The sequence below is a fragment of the Anomalospiza imberbis genome, unplaced genomic scaffold (assembly GCF_031753505.1).
Source record: "Anomalospiza imberbis isolate Cuckoo-Finch-1a 21T00152 unplaced genomic scaffold, ASM3175350v1 scaffold_77, whole genome shotgun sequence".
NCBI lineage: Eukaryota > Metazoa > Chordata > Aves > Passeriformes > Viduidae > Anomalospiza > Anomalospiza imberbis.
The window spans coordinates 181411-205049 of NW_027100387.1; the positions used below are offsets into that span (position 1 = coordinate 181411).

A 23639-nucleotide genomic window follows, 5' to 3' on the forward strand; every position below is an offset into this window, starting at 1 on the left:
GACTGCACAGACCTGTTCCCAACAAACTCAGGATCTTTTTAACTGCCTGGCAGAAGGATGTGAAGATTGTTATGTCTTATCACAGAAGTTTCCGGGTTTGGACTCCTGGGAGCACAGAAGGGCTAAGAGGTCTCCGTGGAGCTACCGATCCTTGTGTGAGCGCTCTGTATGACAGTGAAGGATACACGTGCTGGGAATGGAAACCCTGCAGTGTCTGTTTTTAGTGATGCCTGGAATCGCAGACTTTTCACTTTTTAATACTATGTTGGTATAAAACTGTATCTACATTTCATACTTGTCATTGAAAGCGATTTCGCTTGCATGCTCCATTTCATTAACTGCTCAGACAGGATGGCACATGGGGAGCTCAGCCCTGGAGAGGGCCCTGCATTCTCCCATCAGAGCTGTCACAGCTGAGCTGGGATGTCTTTGGTGATAAACTCCAGCCAGTGTCAGACTGGATTAGGAATCAGGATAGATCTCAGCTCTGGAAGCTGCCCCTGGAGCTGGCACAAACTATTCATTTCAGTTCTGGACACAATCAGTGATGGATAACTAGAAACCAGTCACTTTCATTGGAATGTATTTCAGTTGCTGGTGCCTAAGTTCTTACAGTGTAAAAAGTGGTTTTATGAGTCTCTTTACATTTGCACATTCTTTACTCAAGTTGAGGTGTTTGAATGTTTCACTTTTATCTCCTTCCCCCTCCCGATCTAAAACTAATTATTGAAATGGTTTTATAGAAAAAATTATGATCTACAGCTCTCATTCAGTGGAATGTACATTTCAAAAGGGTAACGCAAATAAATATCCGAAAGTCTATTTCCTTGCAGAGTCCGGGGGTAGGACTCGACGCGCCGACGTGTCAGTACCCGTCGGGGAGGAGCGGCGCGCTGAGCCCCGCCCGTGCGCGCAGGAGGGCCGGGCAGGGAACGACCGGAGGGCCGGGCAGGGACCGGAGGGCCGGGCAGGGACCGGAGGGCCGGGCAGGGGCCGGGCAGGGCGGGCTGGCTGACGCAAGGCGGCGGCGGCTTGGCTCAGCCCGCCGTGATGCACTTCCTGTGCCGCAGCCATGGCGGGGGACGTGCTGGCCAGGACGGCGGCGCTGGCCTTCGGTGAGAGCCCGGGGGTCCGGCCCCCCCATCCCCTCATCCCCGCACGCCCCGCCCGTGCCGGGGGCCCGGGCCCGGCGCTGCTGCGGCTGGGGGGGCGCACCGGGGGCGGCCGCAGCGCCGGGCCCGCCGGACCGGGCCGGGCCCTCCCCGAGCACGGGAGGGATGGCTGCGCTTCTCATTTCGGTTCCAGCCACGGCCGAGATAGCGCTGCTCTGGCTGCTCCCCAGGCCCCGTCTCCCTCTCACCTGCTCAGAGCTGTTCCCGGGAGGGGCTGCTCCTTCTGGCTCCCGATGTGCAGCCGGTGGCTCCCGAGGGTTCGGTACCTCGGGAGCCCTTGAGATTTTAACGAACACACTGCATGGATTGATTTTTTTTAAAGTGAAATATATGAAATAATTTTTATCCTGACTGACCAGCTGGTGCCTTTGAAGGTTTATCACTGCTGACAACCATCAAGATTTGGTATAATAGAAAGGGTTGGGTTGGAAGAGGTCTTTAAAGATCACCCTGTCCAGCCCCCTGCAGTGAGCAGGGACATATCCGTGTGTGTCCAGTTTCCTTCTCATAATGTTTTTTTTTTTGAGTAATCGCCTGTATTTGTCATGTATCCCAGAAGAGCTGTATGTGTCTGAACGAGAGGGCAGCGACTCCACTGGTGACGGTACACAAAAGAAACCATTCAAGACTGTGCTGAAGGTGAGTGTGGAAAACACATGCTTGCTTTGGCAGTGTGGAATGTGTTCTGGGGCAAGTGATGGCCCTTGTATTTTTAAATGTGAGTTTCGTACCTGTTTTTGCAACCTGAGCAGGAGCAAGGTGCCTGCTCAGGCTCTATAAGGATCATTTTGGTTCATTTTGGTTATTTCCCCCCCTCTTTTTAGGCGTTGATGACAGCAGGAAAAGAGCCATTTCCTACAATTTATGTGGATTCCCAAAAAGAAAATGAGGTGCTGTGGCATTGAAGGGTTTCCTAGCGGGAATTATTTACTGCTTCTTGGTGTGAAGGGACACAATGTAACCTGCTGTCTTTTGCTCTCTCCTTGAATTCTTTAGAGATGGGCCATCATTTCCAAATCACAGATGAAGAATGTCAAAAAGCTATGGCACAGGGAGCAGATGAAAAATGAAGCTAAGGAGAAGAAGGAGGTAGGTTGCAGAAGGAGCAGAGCACTATTGCTTTCCAAAAACATTACAGTGGCATCATCATTCCTGCCCCTCTGAAAGAGCTGCAGGTTGTTCCTCCCTGGTGCTGTTGTTTCATGAGTTATTTACAACTGGCCTGGTAACAGCTATTTAATAAGTTATTTTTTTCAAACCAGGCTGAAGATCTCTTGAGAAGAGAGAAGAACTTGGAGGAAGCCAAGAAGGTTGTTATCAAGAATGATCCCAGTCTTCCAGAGCCCACGTGTGTGAGTGTGATCCTGTGCCTTGGCACATGGTCTGTGCTAGAGCATCTGGTCAGCACAGAGATTGTGCTGCTCTGGGGTGGGGTCTGGATGAACTCTTAAGAGGTGGTGAACCATTCCCTTATTTAATGGCTTTTATTCCCTGCCTCACAGGTGAAGATCAATGCTCTGGAGGCTTACAGAGGGCAGAGAGTGAAGATTTTTGGCTGGATCCACAGGTTACGGAGGCAAGGTAAAGCACAAGCATTGTTGAGCCTGTGCAGGGAGATAGAACAAGTACAGTGGCCTTCAGAATTTGGACACAGAATGAGTCTGACAGCACCTGGTCTCAAATTTTTAAACCAGTTAGGTGCCTTGTTTGGTTGATCTCAATGATCACTGCAACACTGGCAGTTCCCCCTAATGTGTGGACATACAGATATTTCTTAGTTCAAATCCTATGGGATTTTCAGTTTGAAGGCTAGTCCTGCAGAATTTCCTCAACTTCTGTGTTTTAAGCTAGTCCTGCCAAATGAGGAGCTAACCAGCACCTGCTTATAGTGAAACCAAATTCCTTCTCTTTTTTAACTAGGGAAAAATCTGATGTTTATTGTCCTGAGAGATGGCACAGGGTTTCTCCAGTGTGTCCTTTCTGATGAGCTGGTAAGTTGTGATGATTGTGTTCTGTCGTGAACTGAAGAGTTCATACCTCATCTGCTGTTCTCCTGTGTAGATGTTGTTAAGTTCTCCTCAGCCTACCGTCTCAGTTGTGTTACTGTTAAACTGTGTGTCCTGCCACTGCAGTTTGTCAGTGTGAGAGCTGTTTAGCAGTGACTCTGTGCTAATCTGTGACTCCAGCGGTGCCGTAGGAAAGTTAGGAATGGAAACTTGCTCACCTGTGCCTTTGTCTGTCTCGCTGCAGTGCCAGTGCTACAACGGGCTGGTGCTGTCCACGGAGAGCAGCGTGGTGGTGTACGGCACGCTGAACCTCCTGCCCCAGGGCAAGCAGGTACAGGAGCTCCTCCGGCTTCTCCTCCTCCTCCCTCGTGGGTCATTGGTGTTCTGAGGGAGGCACAAGCACAGGTGGGAGGAATCATTGGATTATTTTGGAGGGAATTAGTGCTAGAGAAAGAGCAGAGCTGTGCTGTCCAGTGTGAGACAGGTGAACTGTGTTGACTGTTCTTCTTCTGCCTGAAGCGATTTTCCACTGATAGACAACTCCTAGACTATAACATGGAGAGCTGTATTAAATAAATGGCATGGCTTCATTTCCCTTAACAGGTTTATTCAGTTTTTATTTTGGCTAAGAATTTTTTCACATCTCTTTTACTGAGGTGTGTTTGTAGGATCGACCCAAGGTTAGGTAATGTGAGCCCCCACTATCGCATTTTGGTAAAAATCTGTGGGCTAGCCTTTGAAAATCTGCATTTCTACCCAGAAGATGACGGTGAACTGAAATGGTTTTAGTTCAGCTTGCAGGTAGAACTACAGATGCGGTTTGTCGGGGCGGAAGGCGGCCGTGACCCACACGGGGGAGCTAGTGAGAGCGGAGCTCAGTCAGACAGCCAGGGTTGGAAGGGCCTTGCGGCTCTTCAGTGCCCCCCTGCCGCGGGCAGGGACGCCTCCCACCGCCCCAGATTGCTCCAGGCCCCATCCAGCCTGGCCGTGGGCACTTCCAGGGGTGAGGCAGCCACAGCTTCCCGGGGCGACCTGTGCCAGGGCCGCACCACCCTCACAGGGAAGAATTCCTGATATCCCATCTCCCCTGCCCTCAGTCCAGGGGAAGCCAGTCCCCCTCGTTCTGTCACTCCAAGCCCTTGTGAAAAGACATCCAAGGGGCAAGCAGTGGACTTTCTCCCCAGTGTTTGTTTCTCTCCCATTGGCAGGCTCCAGGAGGCCACGAGCTGAGCTGTGATTACTGGGAGCTCATCGGCCTGGCCCCAGCAGGAGGGGCTGACAATCTGCTCAACGAGGACTCAGAGGTGGATGTACAGCTCAACAACAGGCACATGATGATTCGAGGTGAGAACATGTCCAAAATCTTCAAGGTGCGCTCCATGGTCGTGCAGGCCTTCAGGGATCACTTCTTTGCCAACGGATACTATGAAGTAAGTGTGTGTTCCCTGGTCAGCAAGTGACTGCTCTAGCGCCCTGAGTCATCCATGTCCTCGGTTCTTCACTCAAGCAGTGACAGCCCTGTTCTCCTACAGGTCACACCACCAACCCTAGTGCAGACGCAGGTGGAGGGAGGCTCCACCCTGTTCAAGCTGGATTACTTTGGTGAAGAGGCATACCTGACCCAGTCATCCCAGCTCTACCTGGAGACCTGCCTGCCAGCTCTGGGAGATGTCTTCTGTATTGCTCAGTCCTACAGAGCTGAGCAGTCCAGGACCCGCAGGCACTTGGCAGAGTATGGACAGTTGTCCTTGTTTCTTTTTAAACAGCTTGATTTCCTTTACAGTGTGGGAGTAAAAGGGGGTCAAATGTGTGTGTTTGGGTTGTGGGTTTTTTAGATGAGTTTGTTTCATAGCTAAAAATCTGTTGCTTGTATGACTTTGCAATGGTGTGGCTTTGTTTCAGGTACACTCACATTGAAGCTGAATGTCCTTTTATAAGTTTTGAGGATTTGTTGGACCGTCTGGAGAACTTGGTGTGTGATGTCGTAGACAGAGTCTTGAAATCACCTGCAGCGAGCTTACTGTACGACCTCAACCCGGTAGGCAGCAATGGGAATAGCCAAGAAAATAGGATCTTAAGCCTTGCCTACTCAGAATATTCCTCTGGGAGATGCAGGGCATGGCAGTGAGCTTACTATTTGTAATGGCAAGAAGAATATTAAACATAATAAGAATGAAAAAACTGCAAGGCTGGTAAAGACCAAAGCAGGGAACTGTGGGGGAAGATGTTCCCTGCCAAGAGTGTGCCAGGATTTACAGCAGTGTGTGATGTGCCAGTGGAATAAAACCCTCCATCCCAGAGATCGGATATCGACTGGCTGGTGCTTGCTGATGGAGCAATGAAACAAGTGGTGTTTCAGTTCCTCCCCTGGGACATGGAGCCCTAAAGCTCTGGAAATACTTCCTTGTCTTTCCTCCCAGGTGATCTGTGAGATTTACTGGGCCTGAGATGGTTGTGTTTAGTTCTAGCTTTGTAGTACTGAGCTTGATTTGTTCGTTTAAGTGATAATTTGATATGTGAGCTGGGAAAGGTCGTGGACGTGCTGATCAGCTAGAAAAGTACCCCTTTTAAAATGGTACTCCTCCACTCCACCTGTCTTTGCTCTTATCCACAGGGTTTCCAGCCCCCCAAACGTCCCTTCCGACGCATGAACTATGCTGAAGCCATCGAGTGGCTGAAGGAACATGATGTGAAGAAGGAAGATGGCACTTACTATGAGTTTGGGGAGGTATGTCCTGCTGGGAGCTGGAGTAATGTCATGTAGGAATGCAGCTGTGGGTTGTGATTTGACCTGATGTCCTTTAACATTGGGATAAAAACCTGTGTCATCACCTGTCATCAATTCCCTGGCCACACTTCTCCAGCATGTGAGACACTTGTTTGAAGGAGCTCAGGAGAACTTGACAGCATAGCCAGGAATTTTTTTCCCTTGGTTTTCTGTCTCATCTATTGAGGAGACTTAAATTTTAATTGAGCAATTTTTTTTCCCCAGACATGTGGGCTTTTGTGTATTCTAAAATAAGTTTGTTTTAAGAATCTAGGTACATTAGGATGAAAGTGTGGACATGTGCAGTCTGAAACTGTCCCATTTCATGCCCACTTCAAGTGGGACTTGGGTACGGGCATAGTTTTGGTGCTGAGTATGAGTAAAGCCTGCTCTAACCGCAGGACATTCCCGAAGCTCCCGAGAGACTGATGACAGACACCATTAACGAGCCCATCCTGCTGTGCCGGTTCCCTGCAGAGATCAAGTCTTTCTACATGCAGCGCTGCAGCGACGACTCGCACCTCACCGAGTCCGTGAGTCGTTTTACCTGCTGGGGTGGCTTGGAGCAGTGGGGACGTTGGAGGGCGTGAGTGCTCCAGGAAACTCCCTGGAGAATCCTTGCCAGGCTTTGTCCCGGGTGCCTTGGCACGGCTGTCTCGGGCCGTGCCCGCTCCCCTCTGCGGCGGCGTTGCTGTAAGTGGGCCGTTCTGTGGTGCACTGCAGGTGGACGTGCTGATGCCCAACGTGGGCGAGATCGTCGGCGGTTCCATGCGCACTTGGGACAGCGAGGAGCTGCTCGAGGGCTACAAGAGAGAGGGCATCGATCCCACGCCCTACTACTGGTACACAGATCAGGTCAGTACCGCACCCGTGCTGCTGGGCTCAGACGGGAGTTGGGGCTTCTCCGCTCGTAGAGGGCTGGGCTGCTTTTGTTTCTGGTGGTATTACTGCAAGAACAGATTACTAGAAGATGTGTAATATCCCCTCCCTGGATTTCACAGAGAAAATACGGTACGTGCCCTCATGGAGGATACGGTTTGGGATTGGAGCGGTTCCTGACCTGGATTCTGAACAGACACCACATCCGAGATGTCTGTCTCTATCCACGCTTTGTCCAACGCTGCAAACCTTAGCCATGCTTGGGAAAAATTCCTGGAAAACTGAGCAGCTGATGCTTGGGAAAGAATGATACACGCTGCTGTACTACAGCCTGTCTGACAACAAGACTTTCTGCAACCTGTTGCTAATTCAAATACCACTTTAGGATGTGAAAAGGAAACAAACCAAAACTTCTTTTTTAAAACAAAATACTAGTAATTAACTGGAGAAAGCCTTAGAAAAATTGTTTAGGTGCATTTATGCTCTTGAGTCATCACAAAACAAAGATCCTGATAAGCTGGCATTTAGAAAACAAGATACATTTCTGCTTTTAATTTCTGTGACTTAAAATATGCTGGGCATTTGATAATTTTATTTTTAAATTTGCTTTAATTTTTATCTCTTTTCTCTTGGGGTTTCTTGTTGGGGAAGTCAGGAGTTCAAGCTCATGAAATTCCCTAAGAGTGCCCTATGAGAATGTTATGGAGAGGCATGAACAAAGGGTAAAAATGGGAAGAAGTATCTTGAGCACTGCATGTTTTTAGTTCCTGCTGATTTTAATGGGGGTTCTCTGAGTTGATTCAGTAGCAGGGTGTGTAGTACGGTGCACAGAACTCCACTGTGAGAGAGGCGGGTTGGGTCTGGGGCATTGGGGTTTTTTTCAGATTATTTATTGCTCAGCAGTGCTGAGGCTGGCGAGGCAGGCTTTGCTCCCTTTCCCAAGAGCTGTGGATGGAGCGCTGCCGTGGGTCCATGCACACCCAGCTGGATGTGTCTGATGGCTCCTGGGCACGGGGGGTTGTGGTGCCTTTTGCTCCCTGTTTGCAACCAGAAATGAGTGCCTGAGACCTGGAGGAACAGTAACTGAAACACGTTGGGTTTTCAGACTGTAGTCCCAGCAGTGCTTTCCCAGGTCACGCTGAGGTGTGTTCATAGAGCAGCTCCCTGTCCCTTGTGCTACTGCAGCTGAGCAGCTTCCCTGGCTGTAATGAACGTATCAAATAGGGATAATGAAATACTTCATGTGTTGAGTCATCGGTATTGTTCCTAGTCATAAAGCAATTCCTTTACCAGAGAGAACAGTAAAGGTAGGTGCATCATTTGCCACCTGCACTGAGACTTGAGCTGGATTTGTCATTCACTCCTGGAATTGTTGAGCTGTGGATACCCACATTTTTGTATTAAGTGATTGGTTTTCTTCATCTTGCATGTTATATAAACTGGTCTAAATCAGCAAACAATAAATTATGGCAACAGAAGCTGGTGTGCAAGACAATACTTGACATTAATGCCTGTTCTTTTTACTGAGTCTGTGGAGCTTGCTGGTTGATATAGTGTGGACAAAAAGCCAGGAAAAGGGAATTTTCAAGTGCAGTAAACGTATCCCAAGAACTGGCATGATCTTTTTTCCCTTCCTAAACAAATTTCCCACCAATTAACTTAAAAGCATGAACTTTTCTAATTTGGAGGGCCCACCTCGGCTGCCCAGTGAAATGTGCTGGAGAGAATCAATGTGGTGCTGACTGAGGTTGCCGAGGCAGCAGTGCTGGGGGGGAGCAGCCTGGACTTCTGGCACCAGGTAAAGACTTTACAAAATACTTTCCTTTTAGTGCTTGAAGTGTTGGGAAGGGAGAAGTGTCAGGAGAAAATGCTTCTAGAAAAACATCCCTTGTTTGGGATGAGTTCTCAGTCCTTAAACCTGACAGGGCTGAGCTGCTTTGTAAAGGTTAAAGGCCTCCTTATCAGGGGAGCTGCTAGAGGAAGGGCTGGGGACTTAAGAAGTGCTCATGGAAGAGGCAGATCAGATAAGGAGCTTAAAAGGTGACCGGATGAAAGATGCTGTGGAACTTACCAGAGGCTGCTGTGCTACTCCCTCGGTGGGATCTGGGAAAGATGCTGCAGCTGCTTGGAACACAAGAGAACCTGTATTTATTTTTATTAGAAAGGAAAAACAAGCCTGCAGAAGAGAAGAAAATGTGTAATCAGAACTTGGGTCTCCTCATCCTCACTTTCATTTTCTTTCAGAGTGTTTCCAGACAGATTGGTAAATGGATTAGGAACTGGTAAACTGGGCTGCCAGCACTGGTTTCAGGACCTTTCAGCCATGTCCGTGGCAGCTTTGGGATGACTATCCTTTAGCTTTGATTAGATCACCACTCCTTACGTGCAGTATTTTATATTTATCTGTGTTAAATTTTACCTGGCCCTGCTTTGTAAGGCACTTTTGAGGAGAACGTGGTGCTGCCAGCCTTTGGCACCGAGAGCTGGCTCTGCCCTTGGCCTGCTGAGACGTGGGATGCAAGCCACCCACATGTGCAGGGTAAGTGCTGTGGTGTTCGTTCTTTGTGTTTAAATCGCAGTATCATTATCATACAATCATCAAGTGCAACCACCAACCTAGCACTACCTCTGGAATTCCTAAACCACTAAACCGCATCACCCAGTGCCAGATCCAGATGCCTTTGAAACACCTGCAGGGATGGTGACTCTGCCACCTCCCTGGGCAACCTTCTCCAATGCCTGAATTCCAGAGCCTCAGTTTCTGCCGGGAGTGGAGGTTACCAGGTGAGCTCCGTGCTCCTGCACCAACGTGTCTGACGGGGTGCAGAACCGGACCCTCATCTCTCATGAGGCGCCCGCTGAGAAAGCCCCCCGCATTTTTTACAAAAGCATTTAAAATTTCTTTTTAGACGATTTTGCAGTTTTAACACGTTTTGCAGTTTAGAGCGTCACTTCATATCGGGGATCACTCGCCTTCATTCCGTAGGAATGTTCATTCCTCAGGGGCTACGGAGGGGAGCCAGGGCAGCGCCGCTTGCGGGACACCGGTCCCCGGCCCGCCGCCGGCTCTCCCCGGACCGCCCCCTCTGCCGAGCGGGTACCGGGGCGGTGCCGGGGCGGTGCCGGGGGCGGTGTAAGGCGAGGGGCGGTGGCACGGCTGTCTGAGGGAATGCGGGCGGCCAAGATGGCTGCTGCCGCCGCCGCCGCCGCCGCCGGGCGTCACCGTGAGTGTGGGGGCGCCGCCGCGATGGCGGGAACGGGGCCGGGGGCGGCGGGCGGCCTGAGGGCTGACCGGACACCGCGGGGACCGCGCGGGCGGGAGCGCGGCGGCGCCGCCGCCGGCACGGCGTTACACAACGCCCGAGAGGCGCCTTTCATAACGCTGACCGCGCTGGGGCCGGCGCGGCCGTGGGGCCGTGCGGCCGGCGGGCTTACCGGGGCTGCGGGAGGGGCTGCGCTCGGTGATGGCGGCTTCCCGCCGCTGCGCTGAGGGGCCGCGGGCTGCGGGCGCGGGGTCTCCGCGCCCGCCCGCAGGGCTCCGTCGGGCCGGGGCGAGCGCGCGCTGGGCTGCTGCCGGCCCGGCCGCTCGCTGCGGCTCCTGTGTGCGGCTGTGGAGCTGCTGCTGCGGCTGTGTGCGGCTGTGGAGCTGTGGAGCTGCTGCTGCGGCTGTGTGCGGCTGTGTGCGGCTGTGGAGCTGCTGCCGGCCCGGCCGCTCGCTGCTCCTGTGTGCGGCTGTGGAGCTGCTGCCGCTGCTCCTGTGTGCGGCTGTGGAGCTGCTGCCGCTGCTCCTGTGTGCGGCTGTGGAGCTGCTGCCGCTGCTCCTGTGTGCGGCTGTGGAGCTGCTGCCGCTGCTGCTCCTGTGTGCGGCTGTGGAGCTGCTGCCGCTGCTCCTGTGTGCGGCCGCTCGCTGCCGCTGCTCTGTGTGCGGCTCTGTCCTTATCCTGCATGCAGCTCCTGCCGGCCCGGCCGCTCGCTGCTTCTGCGTGGAGCTGCTGCTGCTGCTTCTGTCTATGGCCGTGTCCTTACCCTGCGTGCAGCTCCATTCGAAACGAGCCGCTCTCCTCTTGAAGGCGTTTGTGTAGAGATGCTGCCGGGGTCGCGGTTCGCTGCAGGTGCAGCGGGAGCCGTGAGCCCGGGCGCAGGGCAGGGTCACCGCCGCTCAGCCCTGGCCGTGCAGCGCTCGCTCTGTCCCCGTCCGGAGGCACCTGTGAGCTCACTGAGCTTACCCACCCCAGTACTCGCTTTAGAGTTTGATACCGTAGTGCCACTTCTAAAACATATGAAAGAACATTTTTACCAATGCTCCATCAAGCTGGGGCCATCCTCGTTGCATGTCTCATTCTGCAGTGTGTCCATCATGATGCAGGTGGAAACGTGCATAAACCTCACCCTGAGTCGGACAGCTGCAGAATGTCCTGAGTTGGAAGGGACTCCTGGTCATTGACCAGCTCCTGGCCCTGCACAGGACACCCCAGCAATCCCACCCTGTGCCTGAGAGTGTTGTCCAAGTGCTCCTGGAGCTCTGGCAGCTTTAGGGCTGTGACCATTCCCTGGGGAGCCTGGTAAGTGCCCAGCCACCCTCTGGGCCAAGAACAAAAGTTCTCACAGTGCAGAAGTATCAATGCAGCCATTGAAACTTCCCTTTTTATTGTTCTCTGTAATTGGCATATAGTGCCAGCACCTCAGAAAGTAATAACCCAAGAACTGGAAGTAAAAAATGATTATTTGAAAAGGACCTTTCAGGCCTCAGCGATGCTTGAAGTTCTTTAGCTTGCAGCCTTTTGTATCAGTGCAGACGCAGGCATCCACAGCTGCGTGCTCGTAACCCTGAGTAAGAGGCTGGGTTTGCAGGATGCGTTTCATTGCCATTGATTTCAGCAGGTTTTGAGGCTGTTCAGCATCTGTTCAGGAGGTTATTAGAGAACTGTGAGCTGTAAGATGCTCTTCGCAGCGGGTGGGTTGGCTGCTGAGGAGCTCTGTGCTGTTGGGGCTCAATTGCTGCTGAGCTCCTGTGGTCTGACAGGGGAAATGTCACACTGAACAATTGCTGGAGAGACAGGGATGCAGAATTTAACTTTTTTTTTTTTTCACCATGAGCAATTCACACTATTTTTGCACTGAAAGAATACCATGTAATGACGACGAACTCCTGAGGAGAATGAAGTGTGCCTTGGAAAAGGCAGGCTGTAACCAGCATGGAATTGTATGGAATGGGTTGGAAGGAACCTTAAGGGTAATCTAATTCTGTTCAGCTGCAGGGCCCCTGACATAAGGACGTGGAGATGCTGGAGTGAGTCCAGAGAAGGCCACGGAGATGCGCCAGGGCTGGAGCCCCTCTGCTCTGGAGCCAGCCTGGCACAGCTGGGGGTGTTTAGCTTGGAGAAGTGAAGGATCCAGGGAGAGCTCAGAGTCCTTTCCAGTGGCTAAAGGGGCTTCAGGAGAGCTGCAGAGGGAGGTGGATGTGCGCAGACTTGTAAAATCCTGGGGTTTGTGTGTTGCTGAAATCCAGATTAATAGCATCACCTGGCTAGGTAGTGAGAAAGAAGGTGGCCCAGATCTCCAGGGAAATGGATTCTGGAGTTGCTGCTGGGTGTTCAAACAGGAGCAGATGTCTAACCTACATTGTAGACATGGTGTGGAAATCCTGCCCTTGTCTGGGGTTAGCCCAGGTGTGTCTGACCCACGAGGAGTGACACAGTCTGACACTTATTCCTCAGCGTCAGCCCCTTGTTTCTGCTCTGTTGTCACCAGTTATTTTGGAGTTATGATTGGAACTCACAGATGAGCAAGGCTTTGGTTTGGCTTTTGGTTGCTGCCTGGTACCTGCAGAGCTGTAAGTACAGAGGGTTCAAAGAAAGGCAGAAGCTTGCGATTTCCTGACTTGCTTTGATCCCAGCCCCTGGAGCCGGAGTGAGAAAGCGCCGAGCTGGCCGTGCTGCCAGCGGGTGTGTTAGTGCGGCTGCGGGGATCAGCTGCTGTGTCCCCGCAGGCAGCAGGTGAGCAGTGTGTCCTCTCTCTCCGCAGTGCTGAGGAGCCGCGGCCAGCTGCGGGTGCCGCTGCGATGGAGAGGCCAGGCCACGGCCGCCGCGGTGACGGAGAGCGCCAAGCCGCAGGTCCAGCCCCAGGAGCGGTGGGTGTGCGCCGGGGCCGTGCCTCTCCCTGATAGCAGCCACGGGGCTGGCTCTGCTCTGCCTCTGTGTGATTGTGTATCTGCCTGCCTGCACTCCCCCGGCCTCGTGTTCTGCGGGCAAGGACAGCCGTGTTCCTGCACAGCTCCGAGCCCGGGGCCCACGTAAGGCCTGAGGCACTGCAGGAGCAATGCAAGGACATTCATTATCGTCACTGTTTGAAGTTCTGGTTCCTGCTCCCCGGGTTTCATTCAGCAGCCTTCTGATACACGCTCCAGCAGAAAGGGAATGGAAGCTGAGGTCCCGAAACATTGGGGCAGGCCTGGGCTCCTCTCAGTGCCCTGCTGTAAGACTTTGGCTTTAACAAAAGGGCAAAGCTCCCTGTGCAACCTGAGCCATCTGCTGGGAAGTGAGGTCCTGGTCTGTGGGCTCCCTCGGGCAGGGGAAACAGTTCCATGGGGAAATTGGGTGAGAGTTGTGATCAGCAACCATTCTGTAAATGCTGATACCACCATCTGTGCTGCTGTGCCATGTGGGGCGTTATCCTTACAACAGTGTGCCAGACCTGCACCCGGATAGAAAAATCCATTCTGGAACAACCCAACCCAAACACAACTGGCCCTGCAATGAATTTGTGTGTAGAAGGGCTTCCTGCTGCTGTCACTGCTGCAGGAGATGAGATGTGTCCCCACAGTAGTGAAGGCAGACTTGTGTGAGTGGCTCATCTGCTTTCCAGGGAAGCTGCTGCTTGGTTTGGTTTGATTGCGCAGCTGAGATCCTGTTTTATAACCTCCCTTAGAGCCAGCAGCTGCCAGACAGCTTTCTTAGTGTGTCTCCACCTAAAGTTTGTGTTTACAAAGTGGTTACTTTTTAAAAAACCAAAGGTCATGTAGATACTTGTGTGTGGCCATTCCTGTTCCTAGCGGAAGTGTTCACATAAGCTGGAGGAGCCCTGGGATAGGAGCTGCCTTTCCAAAAGGCAAATGTGGGAGGATGTACCGGTTGTTTTGTCAAAATAATAAAAATAAAAGCAGTGGGTCACTAGGATTTAAAATATCTCTTGCTTCCCTAGGAAACCTAAAACAGGAATCTTGATGTTGAACATGGGAGGCCCAGAGCGGCTGGATGACGTCCACGATTTCCTGCTGCGTCTCTTCCTGGACAGAGATCTGATGACCCTTCCAGTTCAAAAGTGAGGAGCACCGGGATCTCCTGTGGTACAGGCAGTGTTGGGTGTTGCTGTCCAAGCTGTAGGCTTGGATATTTACTTCTGCGGAGAGCAGCACTCCCTAAGACTGCTTCATCCTGGGAGCAGTCAGTGCACGGGACAGTGCTGGAACCCTCTGGATTAGGCGTGCCGTGGCTGTTCTCTTTTAACTGCAGGCTGAGGTGTGGGGAGGGCGGTGGAATGGAGCACCAAACAAACCGCGCTGCTTTGCTGTAATTTGCGGAGATTGCCAGGGAAAACTTGCTGCAGCAGCGCTCTGGGGAGGGGGGTGGTTTGGGCTGTGCTGCTAACACGTCCCTCTCCAATGCTCCAGTAAACTGGCTCCGCTCATTGCCAAGCGCCGCACCCCGAAGATCCAGGAGCAGTACAGCAGGATCGGCGGGGGCTCCCCCATCAAGAAGTGGACAGCGGTGCAGGGAGAGGGCATGGTGAAGCTGCTGGACAGCATGTCTCCTCGCACTGGTACTGCTCTGCTCAGCCTCCCGCGGGCTGCTTCTGCTCTCTGTCTTGGAACCCTTTGCTTGCAAAGCAGCTTTGGCTTCTTGGTTTTCCTTGTGGGGTGGTGTGGATTTCCTCCCTGCTGGGAAGTCATGGCAAAGATAGTGCAGAAGGGATTCCATTCCTTGTAAGGCTGTTATCGAAGGCTGGGCTCGGGGAGCCACCTCTGTCTCTCCTGTGATCGTGGGAAGATGGCTGCAGGAGAACAAGTGTGTTATTTTCAGGTGTCCAAAGGCAGGTGCCAGGAGTGTCCCTTGGTGTGTGGCGCTGCCAGGCATCGTGCCTTGCCCTGTAAGCCCTGCTGGAGCCTGAGGAAGCCTGCACTGAAGACAAGTGGCTGAGGCTTAGAGGGGAAGAAAGGGGAATGTATTCCATGTGAACCACTGAGGCGGGTATGGGAGGGTGTTCAGAGTGGTGTTCTCAGCAGCTGCTTCAGGGCTGAAAGGAGGACAGCTGGAGAAAAGACAAGGCTTTGTAGATGAGCCGTGCAGGGCACGGCTCAGCGATAGCAGCGAGCCCCACCCGGGGACACGGCAGGAGATAAGGCTGGGCAGTTTGGCTGGCGTGGAAGGAGATGCTCTCTCTGCCAGTCCTTCATGGTGAGAAGACTTCAAACATGACTACAGCCTCCTTCCCCCGTCTCTGTGTCACAGAGTCCCTCCCAGCAGGGAGTGCTAACTGGTATGGGATAGCCCGTGCCACTCTGCCTGGTAGCGGGACTGTGGTGGGAAATGGGTGCAGATGCTTCTGTCAACGTCCTTCCATGCAGGGCTGTTTTGTAGCTCTTCGTGGCACCTGCCTCAGGCTTGGCTAGAAAAGGGCTAGAGGAAAAGGACTGCTGAAAGGGTCTGGAAGCTTAAAAGCACTGTTCTTGGAAGGCTAGAACCAAATTTATTTCATCCATTCAGAATGTGGTGTGTCACTGGTGCCTTCACTCAGGTGATGTTCAGTCCCTTCTGCACAGCTGTGACTCCCTAGCTTAGTTCGAGCTGTGGTCCCTGCAGGTACAGTCAGAGCCTGAGGCCTGCTGTGTCATCCGAGGCAGGAGTGTTCTTGGAGCAGGAGCCCTGAAGGGTCAGCCTTGCAGGAGGTTCTGCAGATAAGGCTTGGAAGGGTTATCTGCTTTTCCCAGTGTCCCGCTCCCACTTGCTTTTGTTTGGTGACCACTCTCTGTGCAGTCACACCCTTCTCTGGGCACCTCTCCCACCTGATAAGTCCTTTGGAGGCTTCTTTTGTACTTGACAGCAGCTGCAGTTTAACAACAATGTGCTGAGCACTGCCACCACTGACTCTGTCCAAGCCAAGATCGGGACAGAATGTCCCTATTATTTAAACAGCCTGTGTACAGACACCAACACCTCTCTTTGCTGCCCATGGTCCTGAACAAAACCTGACACTGCGAGGGTATTGCTTTCCAGGCTGGCCATGTCCTTTCCCAGGTTAAACTGCTACAGTCCCCGCCTGGCTTAGTCAGACTTTGTCTTTAATGCCATTCAAAGATGTTAATGAGGTTACTGGCTCAAGGGCTCCTGAAGTTGGGTCTTTATTTGCTGCTGCTCCCAGCTGGGAGCTCTCCTGCCTCCTGCAGAGAACTGGGGCTGACTAAACCTGTTTTCTGAATCCTGCATAAATGTATAGAGTGGAGCCCAAGCATGGGACATCTGCTTCCTTCAGAAACCTGCTAAATGTTATTTCAGAGCCACTGACCCGGAAACCCTGAAAGAGAAACTTTGCTTTTGTTCTCCTAAGAACCTCTGTCCTCCGCTTACAAAAAACAAAACAGCAAACCTCCCCTGCCTGCTTCCCGACCCCTAACCAAGCCATGCTCCCAAAGCTGGCATCCAAAAGATTAGAGATAAAAAACGGAGGAACCTGAGATGTCCTCGGGGAGAATCATATTGCTGCCAAAATTAGGTGTTAAAGCCGTGAAGCTTTTTAGAAAAGCCCTCCAAAATCAGGATGGGAGAGCACATGTCCCTGATTCACTGCTCTGCTGCCCCAGACAGCAGTGCTGGCCCTTGGGGTTTGGGTGCCATCGGAGCAGGTGGGCTGGGCAGGGAGGGCAGCTGGAGCTGTGGGCTGTGAGGGCATCAGGGTGTTCATTTAGCTTCTCGTAGCGACACTTTTTTACCTTTATGTCCTTAAAATCAGGACTTGCCTGGTGAGACACCGGGGCTCTGTCCAGGCTGGGAACCATGCCTCTGCTAAATGCAGGAGAAGCAGGCAAGTGGTGTTCCTGCAGAAGCAAACCATAACATAAATGTCTTTTAAATTCTGATCACAGCCAAGTGAGGTACCAGAAATGAGCTTGGCCAAAGAAAGGGCTTACGTGACAGAGCTTTACCAAAGTAGCCAGAAAATGATCAGCAAGCTTCTTTCAGCAGTTTCAGCTGCCTGTTGTTGTCTGTTTTACACATGACGATGCGTTCCTGTGAATTCTCACCTTCTCCTGCAATTGCTGTCCCGGTGCTGGGGCTGGCAGCGCCTCACAAGTACTACATTGGCTTCCGCTACGTGCATCCGCTGACGGAGGAGGCCATCGAGGAGATGGAGAGGGACGGCATCCAGAGGGCCATTGCCTTCACCCAGTACCCCCAGTACAGCTGCTCCACCACAGGTGAGCACCTGGGCAGGGCAGAGGTGCTGCGGGCACGGGGCTGTGAATGTGGCAAATCATGTGAGCTCTGATGACTGGTGCTTTGTGTGATATATATATATATATATGGGATATAACTGTTCCCACTGGAGATGCTCAGCTCTGATTTATGGTTATGTTTTAATTATGTAGCATTTTAAAATATGATAATCGCTTGCTGCCAAGCTGTTCCAATCTGACAGCTTGCTGGTGGCCTGGCTGAACTTGTATTGTTAATTCTCTGTTTCAGGAAGCAGTTTAAATGCCATTTATCGCTACTATAACCAGAAAGGGGAGAAGCCAAAGATGAAGTGGAGCATAATTGACCGATGGCCCACACATCCCCTTCTCATTCAGGTGTGGATCTGAAGGCTTTGAGGTTTATATATTTTCTTTTAAAATACAGAAATGATACTGAGGAAGGATAACAGGAAGGCTTCAATCTGAGGGTACATTTTAGTTGTGGGATGAAATGAGTCTTGTCTACCATGCCTGAAATTACAGGAGAAGGAGGGATATTTCATGCCCCATGCTTTGGCAAGATAATGTGTGAAAGCAAACACTGTGCATGTCCTGTTTTAAAAGCTGGGTGATGTTACCCTAATGGTGGTGGCTGGAAAGAACCTCTACATGCCATTAGTCCAAATTCCTGCTCGGAGCAGATCTGTGATCAGCACACACAGAGATTATGTTGGTTTGTCAGATTGCCCTCTGGCAGCACAGAGTAATCCCTGACTGTGGCAGGAGCAATGAAGGAAGCCTTCGTGCTGCTCTCTTTCCAGAGAAAATGGCTCTTTGGTCTTTATCAGGGAGCTTCTCCTTTCGTGTGACTTTGCAGTTTCTGAGGTGTGCTGAGCAGGTGAAAAAACCACTGGAGGCAGGCGGGGTGGAACTGCCTGTGCTGGTGGTGCTCCCTGGACACACTGCCTGAGTGTTGTGCACGCTGAGGGAATCTGGGAGTTCTTAAGGCAGCACGGACATGGGAGCTGCCTGTCTGCATCACTGAGAGCAGGGATGGCTCCAGTGTTCCCCACTCAGGTCTTTGTTTCTCTTCCCTGAGCAGTGCTTTGCTGATCACATCCAGAAGGAGCTGAACCTGTTTCCACCAGACAAAAGGAAGGAGGTGGTCATCCTCTTCTCAGCCCACTCGCTGCCCATGTCTGTGAGTTACCTCGGGGCGGGGTGTGGGCACACAGCTGTGGAAGTGCCAGGTAAATCTGGTCCTTCCCCAGGGTGTTCACCGATGCCAGAGGTGTGCTGCGTTTGTGGTGCAGGTGGTGAACCGCGGTGATCCCTACCCTCAGGAAGTGGGAGCTACTGTCCAGAGGGTCATGGAGAAGCTCAACTACTCCAACCCTTACAGGCTTGTGTGGCAGTCCAAGGTAAGTGCTCAGGGAAGCCGAGCAGGTAAAGCCTGTGCACGGTCTTGCTGGACTGAAAAAAATACAGCTTTACTTACACTTTCAGTTATTTTCTTCAGTCTTGTTCAGGCCAGCCCAGGTTCTGTTCCTTTGAGATGTAATGGTGGGAAGTGTGTCTTCATTAAACACTCAGTGGAGAAAGTGAGAGGTACAACCAGAAGCAGGGAAATAAAAATAACAATTTCAATCCCATCCATAACCTGCTCTGTCATCCTGCCTAAGGAAATGTGGGTGTTCTTTGTAAGAATGATTCAAAGAGTGGTTTTCCTTTATTCCTGCTTTTTTGTTCCAGGTTGGACCAATGCCCTGGCTTGGTCCCCAGACAGACGAGACCATTAAAGGCCTGTGCCAGCGAGGAAAGAAGAACATGTTGCTGGTCCCAATAGCATTTACGAGTGACCACATTGAGACACTGTATGAACTGGACATCGAGTATGCCCAGGTTTTAGCCAGCGAGGTGAATGCTCTGTGGGTTTGGTCCCTGTTTGGGTAGTGCTCCTCTGAAATTATTTCTCCTGGCTTGCAATTTGCTTTGTAGTTGCTTCTTGCAATATTATTTGGGATTAGATTTATTTTCCTGTAAATGAAAAATTAATCTGAAGTGGCTTAACCGCAAAACAAGTGGGAGTTTGTCTTTCTAGATTTAGATCTTTAAAACCATTACGAATATTGCTCAAAAACAATTAATTATTTTTGGCAGCAAAATGTAATGTTGCCCCATAGTAATTTTTGCTGTACTGAAAACCATTATACTGCATTTAATCCTGTCATTTTGGGGAGGCTTCTGAATGAAGTGGGAAGATTTTGAAGGCTACCCAGTAAAGGATCAGATTGACAGGTTTAACTTTTTCCTCCTTATTTTTGATTCAGTGTGGAGTTGAAAACATCAGAAGAGCGGAGTCTCTCAATGGAAATCCACTGTTCTCCAAGGTATCTGCTATGTTGCAGTGGCTGTAAAGGTTTGCAGTTGTGTTTCCTGCTGAGTGTGGATGTTTTCAAGTAGCTTTAAGGTATTTTGAGTTTAAGAGCAGAAATGGAACCCCTTGTACCTAATCTGCCCAGCACAGAGGGGTTGACTGTACCACAGGCTGTGGTTTTGTCAGAAGGGGGCACAGGGTGCAGGTTGGGGTGGGGGGATTGCACAGCTGGGTTTGCTCCCTCTGACCCTTGCCACCCTCCCTGCAGGCCCTGGCAGACCTGGTGTGCTCCCACCTGCAGTCCAACGAGGTGTGCTCCCGCCAGCTGACCCTGTGCTGCCCGCTCTGCGTCAACCCCGTGTGCAGGGAGACCAAGGCGTTCTTCAGCAGCCAGCCCCTGTGAGCGGGGCGGGCGGGACGCTGCCCCGGGCAGGACGGGGCCAGCAGCCCTCGGCACGGCCCGGGCCGGGGGCTCAGTGCTCTGTGTCCGTCACAGCACACACAGCTTGGCTTTGGGGCAGTTCTTCTGAGGTTTTCTTTCTCTGAGAGGAGTTGTAGGAAGTCGGGAAATAAGGGCGTTTATCCTGTCAGGTGTGAGGAGATCTCGTGTCACTGACACCAGTCGATGTGGCACTGAAAACCCTACACAGCTTTTTTACAATTATCTTCTATTTCTATGCAGGGATTTACTTGTATGCAGGGTGGTCACGAGTCCATTAACTTGCCAGGTCGAAGGTGCACTTATTTTGGTTTTGATTAAGGTGCACTCTGACCAGCACAGTCTGTCTGTTCTGAGAGGGACTTTGCAGCTGGCTTTGGAGACTTTGGAGATCAAGTTACTTCTAATGCTTTTTAATAAGGTGTGTATGTTGGTTTTTTTTGGTTGTTTTTTTTTTTTTTAAGAGCATAAATATAAGACTTTGTTTTGTTTTGGTTTTCTCCTGCCAGAAACTTCCCATGAAAGCTTAGCTGGGATCGTAGAACACACAAAACTTGTTTACATTTTCTAGGAAAAACATTTTCGTTATCTGCAGGAAAGTATTTAAAGAGCATAAATTGAAAGGAATTAGCCTGCTTGAGTGATACTGGAGAATTTGCTCCATTGAAACTGCCTGTTTAAAGTCTAGCAGAAGCATGTGTGGAAACATGTTGGCTTATCTGTTAAGCAGAATGGCTTTTTAAATTCTTGTATTTTTATTAAAAAAGGGCTTTTTGTGTTTGGTGAAGTAAATTGAGGAAGTCAGGCTTGTTCTCCAGGAGGTGTATAGATCCACTCTGTGCCTTCTACTGTGCCGCAGCACTGTGGTTTTGTGGGATACCTATGGAGTTGCCATAGGTAGGATTGATCCGGCCTAATTGCTGTTACTCAGACGGAGATGACCAGGCAGGAGTAATTTAGAGTTTCACATTGCAGATGCCTGAGAACAGGCAGCCCTGTGCTGGGCTCTCCTGAAAGGCTGCCAGCCCGCAGCAGCCCCCGGGAGGCACAGGGTCCCCTCCTGCCCGGCGGGGCGGGAGCAAAGCTGTGACAGTGGCACTGAGCCCTGCGTGTGGCAGCCCTGCTGGCACCTCCTCGGGCACACGTTTACTTGATGTCCTTAGCACTGAAATGTCGGGATCTGTGCACTGCAGGCTGGCTCCTGGGAATTGCTGGTGGCCGAGAAGCAGATGCCGTGCTGCTCAGCCAGGCTGACCTGCTCAGGTACCCATGAGGCATGAGCAGTTTGGACCTCTGGTCTTTTGAGAACAGGGTGTTTAAAGAGAGAAGAGGCCTCTTGTGGTGTATCAGGGGTTTGTCTCGTCCTGTTTTGTTGTTGGAGTTAAGGATGGGATACTAAAGGAATGGATGGATCCCGTGTTGAGCACCTGTGGAGTGCTGTAAATCCCTAATACCTCTGAAGAGTTGCTTGCTGCACTGCCATACCTGCTTCCCAGGGTGAAACAGACTGAGATTCCTTCAGTGCCAGAACCTCCTGCAGCACCCTGTTCCCCACAGAAAGAAGTCTTCCTTGACCCTTCATGCCTGTGCCTGTTTCAGGGGCAGGGAGCCAGGGGCTTCTCCTCTCCCTCCTCTCCCTCCCCCTGGGCTCTGCTCACTGCCTGGGCAGGATGAAGGAGCACAAATGTCCAGTATGTCTGGGAACACTGCCCTTTGTCTCTCCTTGGACAGAGAACTTTCTGTTTCACTCCTCTGTGTGACACTTAGGGATCAGTGAAAAACAATCTGGTCTGTCAAATCTTCCTACTCACTCCTGTTTCCTCACAGCGGGAGGGAACGGGGACCTTCAGGTGGTCCAGGCTGTGACCACCACATTTACAAGTGTGGGAAGCAAAGGTTAACATCGTATGAACCTTGTGGTATTATAAATACAGATGGCTTTTCATTTTCATACTGGAGAGAGTCCTGAAAATACTAGCTGGCACTGATTCTGAGGCATTACATTTGTCCCCAGTAATAAAAGGTATTTAAAATTCACTTCTGAGTGTTCTAACCACAAGCAGGATAATTACTCTGTTGCTGCTATTACACCATCATGTAGAAATCACTTAATTTTCCAGCTTTTAGCAGATGGAGCCTGTCTCACCGAGCTGTTTGCCATCAGAGGGTAGTTTTCATCTAGCTTTCTGAGGAGTTCCTCATGTGCCAGGCCAATGCCCAGCGGGTTGGGTGAGTGTGTGCCCTGAGGAGAGATGAATCCATGGTGCATGTGCCTTGCTGAGCCCTCCTCAGGGCTGTGTCCCACTGAGTTCGCAGCTCGCCCTGCCCCGTAGGTGTTCCGAGTGCCCCCGGCAGGCTGGGAAGCTCTGGTGCTGCTGCCTCAGGGTCGGTGTCCCTGGATCTGGGAGGCTCTGCTCCCTGGACAGCAGTCCAGCTGGGCCGTGGCACTCCTGCAGCTCTGCAGTCCCCAGTGCTGCTCGTGCACGCATCCCTGGCAGAAGGCAGGCAGTGCGGAGCGAGCCTGGGATCTGTGAGGCAGCTGCATCCCAAGGTTTCCTTGGTGAGAGCCGAGTCCTCGGGCTGGGCTGGAGCCGTGGGGGACTTTGGGGGTGGCGGGGGGTCGCTGTCCTGCCCCAGGAGTGAGCTGGGCAGGGGATCTGCCCACCAGAGCTCCCAGCACTGTGGAGCTCTGGCCTCAGGATATCGACTGGAAATTGAGGACTTAGGAACAGCCTGTGGTGTCCTGAGGGAAGAAATGGGAAGTAAAGGGGTGAGCTTGTTTTCCTGCTTTAACACTCTGCCGTTTGGCTTATTTTTTCGTTATTGAGTGAATTTTTCTCTTTTGAGTTTCTTTTTAACCTGTCCCTCGGTCCTTGCTGCATTTCAGAGAAGGTGGAAGCTTCCAAAAGGTGCTGTGACACCAAAGGGGTGTGGATGATGTCAGAGCTGGCCTCCTGCCATCCCCTGGAGAGGAGGATGGCACAGCTGAGTTCAGTGGGGCCAGGGTTTCCCTAGGACTACCTAAAAGTTCAGTGAATTCTCCCTTCCCACCACGCCCAGAGAGCTGGGGATCACCTTGAAGTGTAAGCTGCAAGACAGAGCAGCTCCTTTGGTTTTGTTAATGCCAGACGTGTACAGACACTCGCTTTTAGCCCAACATATGCATCTCACATTGACCAAGGACTTCCATTTGATGTAACACAGCAAATTTGGGTACTCCTACTGTGTGTCATTTGCCATAAGGATGGAATTCCAATTAAAGTTCTTTTGAGGAAATAACTGAGCTGTGTGTCTTTGTAAGAGCCCTTTATGCTGGTGTTTGAAGTTCTCTCTGCACCTCTGGTGTCAGGCTGGGGTGAGTTACACCCCCTAAAGACACTGGAGAGGAAGGTGAATTGGGGATTTGCCCTGGTATGGGATCCCACCTGTGATGGAAAATTTATTCTGTTCCCTGTTAGCGGTCTCTGGGCAGCTCCTTGCTGATGTTACTAATTAAGTGCTTGATTGATTATTTTTTAGAGCAGGGATTGGAGATGCTGGATACTTAAG

At 51.5% G+C, this 23639-nt stretch overlaps 2 protein-coding genes across 4 annotated transcripts; both read left to right on the forward strand.

Annotated features, from left to right (window-relative positions):
- Positions 1 to 1057: 1057 nt before the first annotated feature.
- Positions 1058 to 7234, forward strand: LOC137467737 (asparagine--tRNA ligase, cytoplasmic). Its single transcript, XM_068179170.1, has 15 exons — positions 1058 to 1115; positions 1729 to 1811; positions 1997 to 2062; positions 2169 to 2261; positions 2435 to 2524; positions 2675 to 2753; positions 3093 to 3163; positions 3423 to 3509; positions 4387 to 4608; positions 4711 to 4910; positions 5081 to 5216; positions 5793 to 5906; positions 6347 to 6478; positions 6669 to 6800; positions 6947 to 7234. The coding sequence occupies exons 1-15, from the start codon at positions 1073 to 1075 to the stop codon at positions 7076 to 7078; spliced, it is 1680 nt and encodes a 559-aa protein (XP_068035271.1). The 5' UTR covers positions 1058 to 1072; the 3' UTR covers positions 7079 to 7234.
- Positions 7235 to 9938: 2704 nt separating this feature from the next.
- On the forward strand, positions 9939 to 23369 carry LOC137467736 (ferrochelatase, mitochondrial). Of its 3 annotated transcripts, none has more exons than XM_068179166.1 (11): positions 9939 to 10048; positions 12849 to 12954; positions 14025 to 14144; positions 14494 to 14642; positions 17161 to 17295; positions 17564 to 17670; positions 18377 to 18475; positions 18588 to 18695; positions 19027 to 19191; positions 19605 to 19664; positions 19920 to 23369. In XM_068179166.1, the coding sequence occupies exons 1-11, from the start codon at positions 9994 to 9996 to the stop codon at positions 20052 to 20054; spliced, it is 1239 nt and encodes a 412-aa protein (XP_068035267.1). In that variant the 5' UTR covers positions 9939 to 9993; the 3' UTR covers positions 20055 to 23369. The 3 variants fall into 3 exon arrangements, with proteins under 3 accessions (XP_068035267.1, XP_068035268.1, XP_068035270.1); XM_068179167.1 differs by having other exon boundaries at positions 9950 to 10042; XM_068179169.1 differs by lacking the exon at positions 12849 to 12954 and having other exon boundaries at positions 10024 to 10048.
- Positions 23370 to 23639: the final 270 nt, after the last annotated feature.

Coding starts and splice junctions, on each gene's coding strand:
- LOC137467737 (XM_068179170.1), top strand. CDS start 1,073: ATGGCGGGGGACGTGCTGGCCAGGACGGCGGCGCTGGCCTTCG. Junction 2,262..2,434: donor AAGCTAAGGAGAAGAAGGAG/GTAGGTTGCAGA, acceptor TTTTCAAACCAG/GCTGAAGATCTCTTGAGAAG. Junction 4,609..4,710: donor TTGCCAACGGATACTATGAA/GTAAGTGTGTGT, acceptor GTTCTCCTACAG/GTCACACCACCAACCCTAGT.
- LOC137467736 (XM_068179166.1), top strand. CDS start 9,994: ATGCGGGCGGCCAAGATGGCTGCTGCCGCCGCCGCCGCCGCCGCCGGG. Junction 17,296..17,563: donor GTACAGCTGCTCCACCACAG/GTGAGCACCTGG, acceptor TCTCTGTTTCAG/GAAGCAGTTTAAATGCCATT. Junction 19,192..19,604: donor CCCAGGTTTTAGCCAGCGAG/GTGAATGCTCTG, acceptor TTTTTGATTCAG/TGTGGAGTTGAAAACATCAG.